The 17,022-nt window shown below is 36.5% G+C and overlaps 1 protein-coding gene across 1 annotated transcript; it reads right to left on the minus strand.

The window, feature by feature from the left end:
- Positions 1-15,356: 15,356 nt before the first annotated feature.
- On the minus strand, positions 15,357-17,002 carry LOC311097297 (phospholipase A2 inhibitor and Ly6/PLAUR domain-containing protein-like). Its single transcript, XM_084136890.1, has 5 exons — positions 16,874-17,002; positions 16,666-16,785; positions 16,222-16,350; positions 15,884-16,064; positions 15,357-15,714 (listed from the first exon to the last, which is right to left on the minus strand). Exons 1-4 carry the CDS (start codon positions 16,920-16,922, stop codon positions 15,892-15,894), a joined length of 471 nt encoding a protein of 156 aa, XP_083993016.1. The 5' UTR covers positions 16,923-17,002; the 3' UTR covers positions 15,357-15,714; positions 15,884-15,891.
- Between the last annotated feature and the right edge of the window lie 20 nt (positions 17,003-17,022).

The raw sequence follows: 17,022 nt of genomic DNA on the forward strand, positions 1-17,022 counted from the left end.
GCTATGGTTTAATAAATGTCTATGGATATCTTCCAAAAAAAAAAAAAAAAAAATTGGCGAATTTTTTTTTTCTATATAGTGTTGATATGGCAACTAGTAAATACACAAAGTTTCGTCATCCAAGCATGTGCGGAAGTATTTAAAACAAGCGTGTTGGAGGGGCCAAGATGGCGTCGACAAGACGGTTTTGCAGTAGCTCTTAAAAACTTTTGCTCAAATCCCGGTTTTTACTTTTAAAATGGTCATGTTCAGAAATCATTTTGAATAGCCGCACTTTAACAGTCTTTTTTTCTTTGTAAATGTTTTATTAATCTTTGCAGACGCACTTTTTTCTCCAAGCTATAGCCTAGTTATCGACGTGCTCGCACGTGCTTTTGCTACTGCACTGACTTGAGAATATGGAAGAGAAAGAAGAAACTCGTCTCGCTATGCACAGTTAGGCTATGCAAGGAGAACTCTATGCACTGATATGGAGACAGTTGCTGGACAGTCTGACAGTTCCGTGCCTTTACCTGATACACCTGATCAAAAAAAGCTAAAACTTTTCCTGCTAAAAAAAGCAAACCGAGTTCTGATAGTCCAGTGGTGAGTGATACTATGCTAATGAGATTCATGCAGAGAATGGAGGCCATGCACGAAGAAACTTTGCGCCGAATTCAAGGAGTTGAAAAGACGGTGATTGAGAACTCGAACTCTATTAAACAGATAATCAGCTCTCTCGAATTCCACGGTGAACAGGTGAAGTGTTTAAATTAAAAATCTGACGAGATGCAAAGGAAAATCGGAAAACTGGAGAAAGAAAACGTCGAACTTCGTGATAGGTGTAACGATTTGGATGCTTACAAGAGAAGGTGGAATCTGCGTGTCGCTGGTATTCCGGAGAAATCAGGAGAGAACGTGAAGCAGATGATCATCGACCTCTTTAGCCAGGTTTTCCCAAGCATCGCGGCTGATTTGCACCTCGGAATTGACATCGCTCATCGACTGGGCCCTCGTTCTGCTGCGGAAAAGTCCTCCCGTCGCATAATTGTCCTTTTCTCATCGCGTTCCCAGCGGGACACAGTTTGGAAAGACGCCAAAACCTCCGACTTGCTCAGGGAGAAGAAGATTAAGGTCTTCGAGGATCTCTCGCAGAAAGATAAGGATGCAAGGACTCTTCTGTGGCCGACAGTAGAGAAGGCGAGGAGGGAAGGGAAGAGGGCTGGCTTTCACGGTCCCTTCGCTGTTATCGAGGGTAAAAGACTATCTGCTAAAGATTTAGCCAACAAACCTACTTAGTAGTAACGTTTATTCATATGCAACCGTTTCTTTCAATGATTAACGTGCGATCTGCTTAGGATCTTTTTTCTTTTTCTTTTCTTTTTTTTTTTTTTTGAAGGGGAATGGATGCTTTTTTCTTATGGTTTTAAGCAATAGATTACTTTATATCAATAGCTCCAATCTCCCTTATACACAGATAAATATTATTTTATTGAAGGCTTTTTAATACTTTTATTTATTTATTTATTTATTTTTATTTTTATGCTTTGAAATGGTTACTACTTGAAACAGAAATTTATATTTAATTTTTTTTCTTTTTTTTCTGAACTTAAATATGAATACTTAAGTACCGGGTGTGCAATTTTTTTCTTGTGGTTGTTTGCACTTTTTGAGGAAAGTTAGTTGAACAAGTGGTTCATTCAGTTACTTAGCTTGATTTATTTTCTCTTTCATATTGTTCGTTTTTTATGTCATTGTCACTAGTATCTTTTAACGCCAGAGGGCTCAGGGATAGTGTCAAAAGGAAAGCTCTTTTTTTGTTTGCTAAAAAACACAAGTCAGATTTTTGTTTTCTTCAGGAGTGTCATTCTACTAAAGATGATTACAAATGGTGGAAATCTCAGTGGGGTAGTGATATTTGGAGTTCACATGGCACTGAACGCTCTGCTGGAGTAAGCATTTTGAGAAATACGTTTAATGGGGATATATTAGGTTCAGATTCAGATAGTTTGGGCCACTTTCATTTATTAGTGATTTCACTTAACCAACAAACAATAATTCTGGGAAATATATATGGGTACAATACTTCTCAGGATAATAAATGTTTCTATGATAAGTTAGATAAGAAACTCACACACTGGTCGAATAAATTCCCTAATGCTTTTTTTATACTAGGAGGGGACTTTAATGTATCTTTAAATAATTATTTGGATAGATATCCGCCAAAGGGAACTGCGTGTCTTAGCCCTGCATTGTTAGGATTAATAAATAAGTTTGAATTGGTGGACATTTGGAGAGAAAGATACCCTAACAATGTGGAGTTTACCTGGGCCAACAAAAGTGGGTCTAGTCAATCTCAAATTGATTATTGGCTCATATCAAAATGTATGTCCAATTTTGATTTAAATGTTGGCATTCAATATACCCCTTTGACCGACCATAAAACTATCTTTATTAATACCCCTTTAACGGCAGATTATGCACCAGGCCATAGCAAAGCCTCTTTGTGGAAACTGAACAGTTCACTCTTAGAATTACCAGATGTAAATGATAAAATTAAAGAATTAATTGCTCAATATTGGAAAGCAGCCACAATTCAAAATTCTTTTTGTACCAATTGGGAGCTTCTAAAATTTGAAATTGGAGTTTACTTAAGAAACATTGGAGCAGTCTTAGCTAAAAAGAGAAGAGTTCTTGAGGACAGCCTGATCATGAAATTATCTCAAACCCGTAACTTTAGTTGTCTGTCTTTGGAGGAGAAATCTGAACTTGCAGCTCTGCAAACTAAATTAGATGATTTATATTTATTGAAGGCTAGGGGTGCTTATATAAGATCCAGGAAAAAATGGCTTGAAGAAGGTGAACTCAATTCGGCATATTTCTTTAAGCTTGAAAAACGAAATTTTACCCTTACAACAATTGAGAAATTATGTGTTGATGGCAAAATTATAAAAGATCCAAGGGATATAGCCAATTTCAGTGCCAATTTTTATAAAAATCTGTATAGTTCAAAATGTACAGAGCAGATGTCGAATTTGTTTCTGGACTCAGTTAATAATGTTAAAGCTATTTCCGAAAGTGATAGAATGTGTTGTGATGGAATTTTAACTCATGAGGTACAAAGTGCAATCAAGAGCTTGAAAAACAATAAATCCCCAGGATGTGATGGACTCACAGCTGAGCTGTACAAATTATTTGCTAATGAACTTTCTCCTTTTTTAACAAATGTTTTTAAAGAGAGTATTGATAAAGAAGCTTTACCTCCTACGTTAACGCAGGGTATCATCACACTAATTCCTAAACCAAAGAAAGATCTTACCAATTTGGACAATTGGCGACCCATCACACTCCTTAACAACGATTATAAAATTTTTGCCATAATATTTGCTAAAAGAATTAAAGATTGTTTGGATAGCGTTATAGATGAGACTCAGTCTGGATTTATGAGAGACCGACACATAATGAATAACATTAGATTAGTTTTAGACTTATTTGATTATAAAAACTTGGTGGAACATAATAGTTTTATTCTTTTCCTGGATTTTTATAAAGCTTTCGACTCAGTAGAGCATCATTTTATTTTTAAGTCGGTACAAAAGTTCGGATTTGGTGAGATAAAATGCCCATTCAACAGCAGGGACCGTTCACTCAACGAAAGCTGCAGAGATTCATCATTCTGTCTATGCATAGGAGAGGATGGGACAATGGAGCTTAAGACTGACCACAAGTTCATGTATCAAGTGCAAGTTCAGATGCATGTTTCCATGGTGAGTTACTGTGACTTTATTGTATGGACACCGCAGGAGTTTTTCATCCAGCGGATCAAGTATGATCCTGTTTTCTTCCACAATGCTTACCTCGAAGTGGTTGAATTCATCAAGAATAGAGTACTACCAGAGCTGCTGGGAAAATGGTATACAGCTCCACGCCATACTCCCACACACACTACAACCACTGAACAGCCATCTGAAATGGGATGCTACTGTGGTAAACCTTGTGACACAGATGACATCACCTGCACATCTGGACAATGTACGCAGAAGCACTTTCACAAGTCTTGCCTTAAATTGAGCAGGGTACCGAAGACATGGAAATGTGTGGAGTGCAGAAGAAAACGTGTAGTTATTTGACGTGTATATATTTACAAAAGTTTTTTGATTAATCAGTTTCACCCCTTATTTACATCAGCGTCCTTTCAACATAATCTCCATGAAACTTGTGCATTACAAACTAAAATAATATTTGACAGTTACTGAAGTATATACATTTTTTTTTACCATGACTTAATGAAGTTGTAATATACCTTATTTTATGAATTATTTGATTATTATGAATAATTAACAATGAATAGAATAAAAACAATGTAGTTTACTGAAACCTGTTTTTTTATTGCAAATATAAAACAGAATTGTATAAAAACAAACAACAATTCATATTATTATGTGTTACACTGGGAACACAATGTTACTCTCTATTCTGAGGGCACAACAGATGGGCAAATATTACACAAAGCACAGCAGACTTTGACCATCTTGTCCAGAGATGTAAGTTCTCCTGGAATTGTAGTCTGGCAAAGAGAGATGGGTATTGTGCCTTGCAAAATTGTGTACTTGTTTCTTACAAGACCAATGACGCGTTCCACATGGATCCGAACAGCTGCTAGTCCCCTTGTAGTTTCAAGTTCACTTGGGTGCAGTTGCTGTTTCCCTTTAGTGAAGGCAGGTAATTTTAGATGAGCACTACAAGCCCGCAGCATCTCCTATGGTAAACCCTCGATCTCCCAAGACGACATCACCAGGTGACAGGTTTTCCAGGTAGCCGCAGTTTTCAGTCAGATGCTTATCACTTGTTCGCCCCCCCCAACCAGTAGAAACAAATGATATGACTCCCTGTGGTGTTATTGAGATCAAATACTTAACAGTATTATGATGTTTGTACTGTGAATATGTTTGTGCTCGCGCTCTCATGTTCTTAGGCTTCTCAATGAAAATTTCAAAACAATCTATTATGGAAGTACAATTTCTGTAATTGCTGTTTTTGAAACACATAGGTAAACTGATTAGAATCTGCTCCTTGCTGGGCCACACTATGAATGAAGACAACCTACTGTTCATGACATTTAATGTACTGTTAAAAATTCGGCTTACAGTGGGCTTTGACATGTGAAATATATATGTAAAAAAGTGGAGAGGTAGATTCAATCTCATTCTCATTAGAGTCATTAAAAAGCAGTGAAAAGGAGTCAGCCCAGGTCCCGCCTTTAGGAATCCTGACAAGAAGGTGAAGACGACCATCATCTTGGAATAGGATGGAAGTCCAGTTAAGTCCTGGACCATCTCATCATTTTCTCTGAACACCTCCTGCTGGAAAGATAACTTGCTTGCCCTGTCCCTAAGCTGATGAACCTCAGCCCTCAGTCTGCTACACTCTTCTGTCAGTTTCTTCACAGTTTCTCGACAGGCTTCATCAGTGCATGCTACACGGCTCTCAGTATGGATAGGTTCTTTAGAGTGTTCAGTGTTGTCAATTTCAATGTCAGTAAGGTTATCATGGGGTGACACTGACACATCACTGGTACATCTCTTCCTTTTAACAGCCTGTGTCTGCTCATATTTTTTATAGCAATTTATTCTTCTTTGTCGTTGCTCAGGTGACAGGTAGCCAAAAATACTTGGCACATAATCGGGTTCAGAGGATTTTCACTTTTTTTGCCTGCAGTGGTAGAAGATGAGACACCAATTAACGTTACCTACTCAGAATTAGTTACTATCTAACAGTGGATATAGTTAACTTAACGTTAGCAGAGACACAGATGACCTATTTTGTCTGGAAATGTTAGCTAGCTACTCATTAATTCAATTTGAATGCAAAGGCTGATTGGTAAGGAACTAGTGCTAATGTTAGAACAACTAACGTTAACCTAGCAATTATTTACCTGAAATAAAGTGCTCACTGCAGAGTCTGGAGTGTTCTGTAGGTGTCCAGTGATCCCTCTTTATAGCAGCAATCCATCTCTGACGACGCTCAGGGTTTTTGGGGATATTGTAAAACGTTGATTTCTCATTTCTTTGAGATTTGCTGTTATTGCAGCTTACAGCACAGCAGATAGACGGAACGTTTGGATTCGGTCCTACAAATGGCGACCACACCGCTGTGTGACGTCACTTGAAACCCGTGAATAGATCTACCAGTTCCGGGAATCTCCCGCATATTGATTGCGGCTTGCTGATGCACGCAAATTAGTTAAAATCTGTGCTCCAAACCGCGCAGAAGAGGGGGAGAATGGCATTGATTCAACCAATGTTACGGTGTAAAAATGCGCTATTACACGCCAATTTAAAACCCGGATAGTTTATTTATAGTTCGATTACGGATATTTCACCTCATGTTCGAATGTATATTCGAATATCGAATAAAAAATGACAGCCCTACCCGTCATTAGACTTCATAAATGTGAGAAGATAAGCTTTTGTCAGAACAACAACGGCTGGCGATGATAAACAGGAAAGAAACTCCCTCAAAACACGCAAGAATTTGCTCAGAGCACTTTATGTCAGGTGCGTATCTTATAATCAGGCATGAAAACAGGTCAGGGGTAAAAAAGGTGAGAAGGATGCGGCAGCAAAAAATCCAATCAATTTACATATATATCTCCCCAAAAAAGCTGTAAGCTGCATTGGCATAGTAATACCAGTGTTTGTCACATGATTTTTGGATCACTGTGGTGAGTGGACCTCTGTCTCTCTAGGAGGGTTCGGGGGCATGCTCCCCCGTAAGAAAATGTTGTGCTTTTTAATGTTAAATTCATCAATCTGGTGCAAATTAAACAAAGAAAAATTCAAAACTCTTTTAGTTACAGTGTCTGTCTACATTACTACTACATAATAATAGTTATAATATTAATCCCATGATAGTAATAGCAATATTGTAAAACAAATGCACTGAAAAATAAAGGAAACTTTCATAATTAGTTTTGTACTATTTCTATACTTGAAAGCGTATATTTCTATACTTCACATTAAAGATGTGATTGGGCTAGCCCAGTGTCAATCAAGAAAAGAACCAATGGGCCGCTGATCTTCGTGTTTCATGGGGTGTCATGCATTTTTTTTTTTTACCAATGCATTACACACTAATTACGCACTAACCCAGCGCCGCCAATTAAGCAAAACAAAACGAATGGGCCACCGATGTACGAGTTTTATGGACCGTTAAAACAAAAAACAAACAAAAAAAGTACCTGCAGCCTTTCACCATCCACTTATTTAGCTGCTGTCGCATTAATTGACATGCCATCTCCTTTCCCCTCTTTCTTTTTCTATTTTTAGCACCCGACAGCTTTTTTGCATTATCCATCTTTTTCGACGACAACTCACTACTCGTTCCTGCTCGCTCAGCACTCACGGCGCCCGTGCCCGCTCGCGATATTATCCCGCCCTCTTCTATGTCAAAATTAAAAATAATGACATTGGCAACATCGCTGTCTTTATCTGACAGTACAGTTAACATTGTAAGCTAACTTACCTCAGGCTTGCTTTCCGACAAGCGGTTCTTTGTTCGGCAGTGTGTTCAGTTGTCAGACTCGCGGTGTGTAAAATACTTTGAAAAGAATTCTGCCCTACTCTGACTCTGATTGGCTGTCAGGTTTCGGCATTAGGAATGATGATTGTTTTTTTTAAAGCTGCGAAGTTTATGGTAACTATAGAGATATAGCGGGTAGATGCTGGCCACGACAACCCCCCACCACCCCACCACCCCACAACCCCACAAATATTTTCTCATCGGATCTGCACAAATTACGTAGGTGACCCATTTTGGTTTTAAAACTGCGAATTTTGCCGAAAGGTGAGGAGTTTTCATGCCTGTATAATGTGTTGTTGACAGACGTAATTTACTCAGTACTATCTTGTGTATGCTGGTAACTTGTGAGTTTCATTATTTAGATTACTTTATTACGAGGGGGATCGGTGTCGTCACGTCCGAGGCTCTCGTGGGCAACGCAAATGTATTAAATAGATAATAATAGTTCTATGGTGGGCCAAAATAATGTTCACAAACAGAGCATTGCTTCTGTAAAAAGATCTGCACTGTAAAAGATCTGTGACTTAAATAAAGTCTCTTTATAATCTCTGTCACTTTGTCTCTTCATGATTTTCGTAACATTATAAACAGAAAGAAATATTCGAAGATTGCTTGTAAAACTTTGTAAACACAGCAGTTTATGCCCTCAAAGATGGCGTCTCCGGGGAGGTTACGTGACATTAATTGGTCTGTGGGAACTATGTATGGACGCGGAACGGACTATTTTCTTTAGCGGAAGCAATACAATCGTTTTTAAATCAATAAACTCCTTTTTAAATCAATAATTTGTGTCAAATTATTTACTTATTTTGGTAGGTAGCCATGTAATAAGCGGGATAATGTATAACGAGGCGGTTGTTATAGCGAATAACAACCCCTTCAGGCTGATACATGTTGATGTTATTTGCTATAACAACCGCCTCGCTATACATTATCCCTTACATATTGTGCAGCCGCTTGATAAAGGAAAGGGGTGCAGTATATCGTGGGTGCAGTATTCCTGGACTTAAAGAGGGCATTTGATACAGTAAACCATAGCTGTCTTATCTCAAAGCTGTCATCTTATAATACGTCACACCAGGCATTATCATGGTTCGAGTCATACTTACAGGGCCGAGAACAATGTGTAGTTATTGATCATGTAAAATCTGCCCCATGTAAAATTAAGACCGGAATCCCTCAGGGAACCATACATGGGGCCTGTTCTCTTCAGTATGTAAACAAGCTGCCTGAAGTGTGTCCTGAAGTTGGCCTTCAGATGTATGCCGATGACACTGTGGTTTATGTGTCCTGCAAAAGCCCTGTTGTTATCGGCAGTACACTGACCAAAAGCCTTGAGAATGTGTTTAATTGGCTAAACAAATCATGTTTAACACTTAATCTGAGGGAAACTAAATCTATGTGTTTTTCTATAACAAGAACGCGGATAATAAATGACCTTAACATTAAAATGAATGGTGAACTCATCGATCAGGTAGAACAAGAAAAATATTATAGATTCTCAGCTAAATTTTAAAAGTCATATTAAAAACATCTCAAGAAAAATGAAGGCCAGTATGAACTGTTTCAGAATGATCAGGAACGGTCTAACATTTTAATGTGCTCATGTCTTTCTGAACACTATGATCCTGTCCCACCTGTCGTACTGCACCACTGTTTGGTCCCAGCCAAACTACCCGACTGACATTCAAAACAAATAATAAACACAATAAGCTCTGTCAATGATCAGTGGAGTTTAAGATGAACTGAATCACATTTCCTTCAGTTGTTCAGCTTTTTGCAGTTTACCTTTTAATGATAAACCCTCTTATTAGTCTGGTACAGGTGAGTTTTAAGTTTTTACAAGCAATAATAACATTCTTTTTTAACATACAAATGCAGCTAATAGATTATTAATACAACATCAACATATTAATACAACACAATCAAACGGCAAAATAATTTTGCATTGAGCTGTAGTCTCCAGCCTTCGTGTTTGATGTAAGCAAATGCAAAACTAGGTCTGGGCCCACACAAGATCTTCTGCTGCCACCTGCTGATAAATGATGCTAAATGCCATTTTAAACTTTATTTAAAGGACTTTGAAACATTTTCCAGTTTCAAAAAGAAAAAGGAAGTTGCAAGTAGAGTGAACTAATGTTACCGTATAACATTTATTTATCAGCAGCAGAAATGTTGAATTGAATGGCTCTCAATATGGTCAATTTATTATTATTTGCCTATTATTATTGTTGTTTTGGTCTATTCGATAGCCTATCGGTTCTTAAAAGCGTTGTGGATCGGTCTTTTCTGTATTAATACTAATTAGTTTCACAAAATACGACACTGATCTCATTAAAGGGATAGTTCACCCCAAAATGAAAATTTTGTTATGACTTACTCACCCTCAAGTTGTTCCAAACCTGTATGAGTTTCTTCTTCTGTTGAACACAAAAGAAGATAGGCTATGCCTATTTTAAATAATGTTGTTAACCAGACAGTTGACGGGATGTGACGGTGAGGAAATTTTTCCACCGGTTACTTGACGTGTGGAATTTTCCCCTGTTTTGCATCTCGCTTTTAAAACACTAATTTGTAAGTAAAATGCTAGCGGAGCATTTTATTTCATAGCGGAGCAGAGCAAGCGTTTTCAATTAATTCCAATGGGAAGTTAAGAGTGAACACACACACCAGCTCCGTAGGTTTAGCTTTATGTGGTAGCTTTATGTAGCATGCTAAATCCCGCTGCAATTTTAAGCTGGTAGTTAGTTTTATGCCATCAAGTAATATATTTGTAGGCTATAGCACTTTTAACAGTACACACAGCTTTACAGAAAGACAGACAGCTTTTGTATTGTAATTGAATTGTATATTCTATAGCTAGGCTAATATATCATATCAAATGTCTATCTCAAGTTGTTGAATGTTTTATTTTGATACAAGCAAAATATAATTTAATTTGACACGTCAAGGGAATGTATGGCTGTAATTAAATTATTATATCACAGAACAATATTTTCTGGTGTTTGTCTTTTTCTTTTATCCATATATCCAATATCCAGGTTAATCAGTTATAAATCAGCAAGTGCTCTCTCTCTCTCTCAAAGATTGGTTTAGTAAGGGTCTTGTGAAATAGGATTCGGCTTGCTAGATTAATTAATTAAGTAATTAAGTAATTAATGTATGTCCTTAAAAAAGAATTTCATATAAATTAACTAAAAACGAGAAATGTTTAATTTCAAAATCTATAGCTTCGGTTAAACTAGTATATGAAACATAAGTTAAAAGACATGGTAAAAATAATGGTTGTTTTAGTGTAGTAAGGCAAAGCCAGTTTTTTTTTCACTGCTCAAGGATGAGCATGTGAAGAATCGGTGGTTCATCTTTCAAATTCATCTTTATCATGATACCACAGCAGTATAATCCTAAACGTTTGCTGTGTTCCCTTTATTTTACTGACGACTGCTTCTCAAATCATGGAGTTCAATGCAGGATTCGCAAACCGCTTGCTCTTAAAATTGATGGTGTTCAAAATACTTAGTTTTGAGTTTTATATTGTGTTGGTCTCCTGCTAACTGCTAAGTCTTACTGAAATACTTCTGCTAATCAGTTGTGGGCAACTATTACCTACAACTGTCTATTAATGCAGATTGTCTGGCGTTCTCACTACTTTGAAGTAGTTGAAGCAAGATTTGTTTTACCAACGTTTATGTTACATCAGTCATTCACGCTTGAGCTCGGCTAATGTTATGCACTATTATTGATACAGTTTCCACGTGTTCACCGCAATATATTAGAAAAATACTCTGTAAATAAATAAGTAGGCCTACAAGTAAAATAATCGGTTTGTTGATGGACATGCACTTGTTAATGCTGATGGTGAGGAATTACAGTTGCAACATCTCAATGTACCAATGTACATGAGTAGTGCATCTCTGAGAAAGGTCCTGCTCGAGTCGTCCTTGCGATGGAGGTTCGGGTTGAATTAATAGTTCTTCCAATGTTTCATCATCGGACTTGCGCTCGGATTGATATGCTAAAATCGACGTCACTGTGTTTAGATTACAGTTGTCGGTACACGATCCGTTCCACCTGCACGATCCGTTTCACGCAGGCGGCACAACTTGCGGCATATTTGTGTAACGTTAGTTGTATTGTGTTTTTGATATTGTGTTAGTTGTATTGTGTTTTGGACTATTTTTATGCTTTTAAATGTAGCTTACTATGCTATGCATTACGATGTGTTTACGTGGTTGCCAATCCAAAATAATAAAGGAGTTGTGAGTTACATGAACATACATGATCAGTTTCCTCCATACTCTCCTTTTTCGATTCATTGCTGTATGGTATTAGGCTTAACTTACTTAACTTGCCGTGTTTTGGTCTGAGGTCAGTAGTATTGTCAAAGACAGTTTGTGTCGTTTTTTTTTTTAATTAAAAGCAGTTAACTTTTAAGTTGAGTAATTTTGTATTAGTATGGGTCTATATAGGCTAATATATATCTATATAATCTAAATGAGGAAAATAATCCCTTCAATGTTGTTTACAGAAGACAATAAGGAACATAATATGCATTTCTGCCTAGACTATCTGTGCACTTACATGAAGAAAGAACTACAAACAAGTCAGAGTATTTCAAACTGACAATGGCGTTTTCTACGCATGCGTAGAACGGATCGTGCAGGTGGAACGGATAGGAATCCTCAGGACACGCAGAGCTGACGTTGTTATGGCAATGGCTGTTTTTGTTTTCAACACGCGCGCTGTACGCAGTAAACCAATCACAACAGACTGAGCCGTCTGGCCAATCAGAGCAGAGTAGCTCGCGGAAAGGAGGGATTTAGAGAGATTGATTCATCTGACGAGTCGTTTGAGAATCACTGAAAATGTGGTGATGTGCAAATGAATATTATGAGAAAATGAAACAGTTTTTTGACCTTTGATGCATGTAAACCTGTTGTACGAGACTCCAAAACAACATTAGGAAACTTTAAAATAGCATAATAGAGGCACTTTAACTGTCACAGTGGGTAAGGCAAAAATGAGAAAGGGATTTAATTGCATCACTTTTTTTTTTGAACAAAAAAGATAATCCACAATGAAGAAGATCACGGGAAAAATACATGGCAGCATAAACAACACAAAACAAAGAACTGAGATCAATGGGTGATTCTCAAACTGAAGGCTGCATATCTCAGCCGCTACGTCATCAAACATTGCTGAAGGCCATCTAAATTTGAAGGATCCTTGGCAGCCTTCCTTTCTCATCCTTCATTCGGACAGTTTTGAAGTATGCATTGGATGTATCCTTCGTGGCCTTAAATCACCCACAATCCTTTGCACATATTTAAATTCACAAAAATAAACGGACGGAGTTGGTATTGAGCTTGTCGTAGTTTATTTTGAAATGTAAGACAAAAATGATTTCGGACATAAAAAATAGATGTTATCTTTTGTTTTGCAGTAAATTAATCACTAACACTAAACTGCCAATAATGTAAGCCACTGGGAGACTGCAGAGGGCTGTCATTCACTCTATTGCATTAATAAAAAGCCAGTTAATATAAAGATTTGTAATACAAAAGAATTTTCCAAAATTACGTTTTAATAGTATTTTTGTGCAGTGAAAGTGGGGGCGTGAACATGTGTGACATAGGCATGCACACTTACTAGACCGTCTCATTCTAGCATTTAATTGCTGAGGAGTCGTCTAGCCTACAAGCCTCAGAAGGACTGGACTAAGAAGGACGCAGTCTCGGTAGGATGCAGTCTTCCATTTGAGAAACACCCTAAATATACACAGGCAAACAAACTGAGCTAAATGAAATGCAGGTGAAACTAATCAGTAACTATGGAAACAAACTGGCACACACTAGGAAACTATAGCTCAGTTAACAATGACAGGAAACACAGGTAAACAGAAACAGAACCAATAGGGATGCACAATATATCAGCCACCAATATATTTTTATTTTTAATATTATCGTTATCGGCCTGATAAGAAAATTTGGCCGATATATTAAAGCCGATAAATAATTGATTATTTCCTTCAGCTGAGACACTTCAGATGCACACTGTTCAACATGATGGTTTTGAATTGCTTGAAATATGACTGGAATCACTTTGAAAAGGAAAATATAGTTAGTGCAACATGTCATATAGGCTACATAACATCATTATAATTGTGTGATTAGGACATGAGACTTTTGTTTTTGTAATCAGGCACTCAAAAATTATATAAAAATTTGGATTTAGACTTATCGCCCAATATATCGGTTATCAGCTTTCAAATAAAAAAGAATTATCAGTTATTGTTATCGGCCAGGAAAATCCTGATTGTGGAAATGTAAATATTGTCCGTACAAAGTCCTGTAAAACCTTTGAATAATTAAATAATGATCAGTGCTGGATAGTAACTGATTACATATCATCTGGATTACGTTGTCAGATTCCCAAAGTTAAGTACTTTTATTACGTTTTAAAATACTCGTAATCAGACTACAGTTATTTTTCCATTGATGTTATTATGTTCTAATGTTATTCTTTATTCTAACATAAAATAACAGTAATTTATTCATAATTCATCGATTCTACTTATTTCTTATCTTTTAAATTCTCCTTTATAAAAGCCTATACTTTTATCCATTCAGAAGGTCTTGAAAGGCCAGGTTTGTGGAATTCACAGTTCACACACAGACCCGCTGCTAGTCATAAGCCGATCACTGAAAACTGAGACCCACACAATATTTGATTACTGGATTTACTGAAATCTTTTCACTTTTTAGAAGTGTTTTCTCAACATTACAACATTGCATATCAAATCAGCTCCTGACAAACACAATTATTATTTGAATTATCGCTCTCATTTAATAATGTATTGCTATGTCACTGGAAGGCTTTTGTCTGTAGAACATGTTAAAGTGTACAAATTCACGTCTTTTCATATTTACAATGCAGGGATTCCCCAACTTTTTTGTCAGCTGAACCTCTTTGACCTAATATATTTACTTGAAGTAAGCCCTTAGATTTTAAGTTAATAAGTTAGGGCAATAATAAAATGAAGTCAATAATAATAATACAATTAAGTTCACGGTTCTCTGATGTCGGTTAATGGTCACATGACATGCAGGTAAACAAATATTTAAATTTTTTTAGTAAATGTTTTCTTTTGACATGTTAATTTAAAAATGTTATGACTTAATTACTAAATAGCTTTTCATTAAACTTGCAAATCCTAGTCTGGGAAACCCTAACGTAATGTAATATTTAATGCACTTATACGACAGACAAGGCCTATAGTCCCAGACTAAAATGCATGTTTGAGCGGTCTTAGCTGAAAGCAAGTCGCACTGGAACATCCTAAAATATATTGTAAAATATGTCTCATGATGCACACCGGTAATTATTTTTTTAAGGCACGTTTATAAAAGCTATAAATGCCCTATTGAACTAAGGCCTAATCATGCTTAATCTAAGCCCTGTCTAATACTGGGCCAAAATGTTGAATATATTTTATAAGATTATATATAAGATATTTATCTTATATTTTATATAAGAATGTAAGAATATATAAGAATGAAATATATTTTCTTTCGCTCTGTAAATTTATATCAATATACAATATTCATATTCAAATCAATTTGATAAGCGAGTTGGGTCAAAAGTAATCAAAGTAGTCAGAATACATAACCTAAAATGAGTAATCTACATTATTAACAAAATTTTTTGTCATATCATTTGGAATCAGTAACCATCTAAAATTTGTAAGTAATTACTTACAATTTTAAAAAATAAATAAATAAATAAATAAATCATCATCATTGTCCAGAAGAAACAGATTTATTGTATTTTTTTTTAAAGAAAAAAAAAATGCACTTTTTTTTAAACTATTATTGCATTTTGAATGTCCACTTTTCTGTTTATTACATCAGAACACTATATAGTACAGCGAATAAATATATATTCAGTACAGCGTGTCTGATTGTAGAATGTGAAGATCTGCTGTATTCAGTGCATCATGAAGTAGGAGAGAACAGCAGAGGAACAAGAAGCTCTGGGTGACACTCTGAGCCCCGTTACACAGGTTCCCCTCACAACACGAGAAGCTTGCAACACTTTCACAAACCGCTTTATTGGCACAGCCATTTATAGGAAATGACTGACCATTGAAATTCACTTAAGAAAAGAAAGAAAACAGAAGTTGAGTTGTGAATGAAAGTAACATAAAAACCACCGTCTAAGCTGGCCATTGGTATGTGAACTGTATCAAATGTTCAAAAATAAGACCCACCAACGATGAAGAAATGAAAATAATGACTTTAATATTATTTTTCCAGATTCTCACCTGTTCCTTTAATACAGCGGTCTTGACTCCCTGAACAGTCCATTATGTTTAAGCAGCTCTGCCCTTACAATACAATGGTAACATCTCTTTCCATTGGGGATGGGGGGATTGGGGATGGGGGGGTTGGGGCTGGGGATACTGGGGACAGTGAAGATGTTAGGACTGGAATCTCCAGAAAGCTCTGTACAAAATAAGACATCTAATGAAACAACACTTAAGCCACTCCATTCAATCAATTCCTACATTTGCTTTTCTGATTGAATGTTCTACGGAAGTCAAATGAAAGTTGACTTTTAAAAAAAGATAGTCATTTGCATATGGTCAGTAAAGTACAATACCTGCATCTTTGGCATTACAAAGGTCTGTGTTACAGCAGAAAAGAGAGGCAACTGCACTGCTGATGCTTGGGTACAGACAGGAATTTGATGGAATACAACCTTTAAACTTTGCTTTAAAAGGATTGCCTTCTAAAAAACAAATGATACAGGAATGATGACTGCATGTATGCAATTTATTTAAAACAGAAAAAGTGTTTGTCTTTCTAATCACAGCTGCAAAACAGAAGTCAAGAGAAAAGACTAAATTTGCTTTTAATTTTCATTTTTCATTACAAATTATATTACTTGCATAACAATCTGTGTGAAAATGAATTAAGTAGCAGAAATTTGTATAGAAATTTCTACGCTTGCAAACATAAATCTTATATATACACACACACACACACACACACACACACACACACACACTTAAATATCCATATACATTTCCACTGCTGTACTTACCAATTAGTGCTACTGCTGTTGAACTGATGCACGTCATGGAAAGTTCAGGGCACGTTGTTACCTGTTGTTCTGCACAAGAACCTGTCACACTCGTGCACTCATAACACCTGATAGAGTGTCCTTTAGAAATAAAACAAGAGAGACAGTGAGAGAGATCCAATGATCTCGATTTGGATGGGATATAAAAAAAAGCAATTTGTCTTTGTACCTCCAGTGAATAGAACAAACAGAAGAAAAACTGAGAGTTGCAGATCCATCTTTGATTAGGAGGCAAATGAAATAATGTTTCAGTGCCCATTTTATAGCCTTGAAAAAGGGATGGGCCATCATGGGATAATGACAGGTTAACAGAAAAGG

The sequence above is a fragment of the Abramis brama genome (genome assembly GCF_963993115.1).
Source record: "Abramis brama genome assembly, chromosome: 15".
Taxonomy (NCBI): domain Eukaryota; kingdom Metazoa; phylum Chordata; class Actinopteri; order Cypriniformes; family Leuciscidae; genus Abramis; species Abramis brama.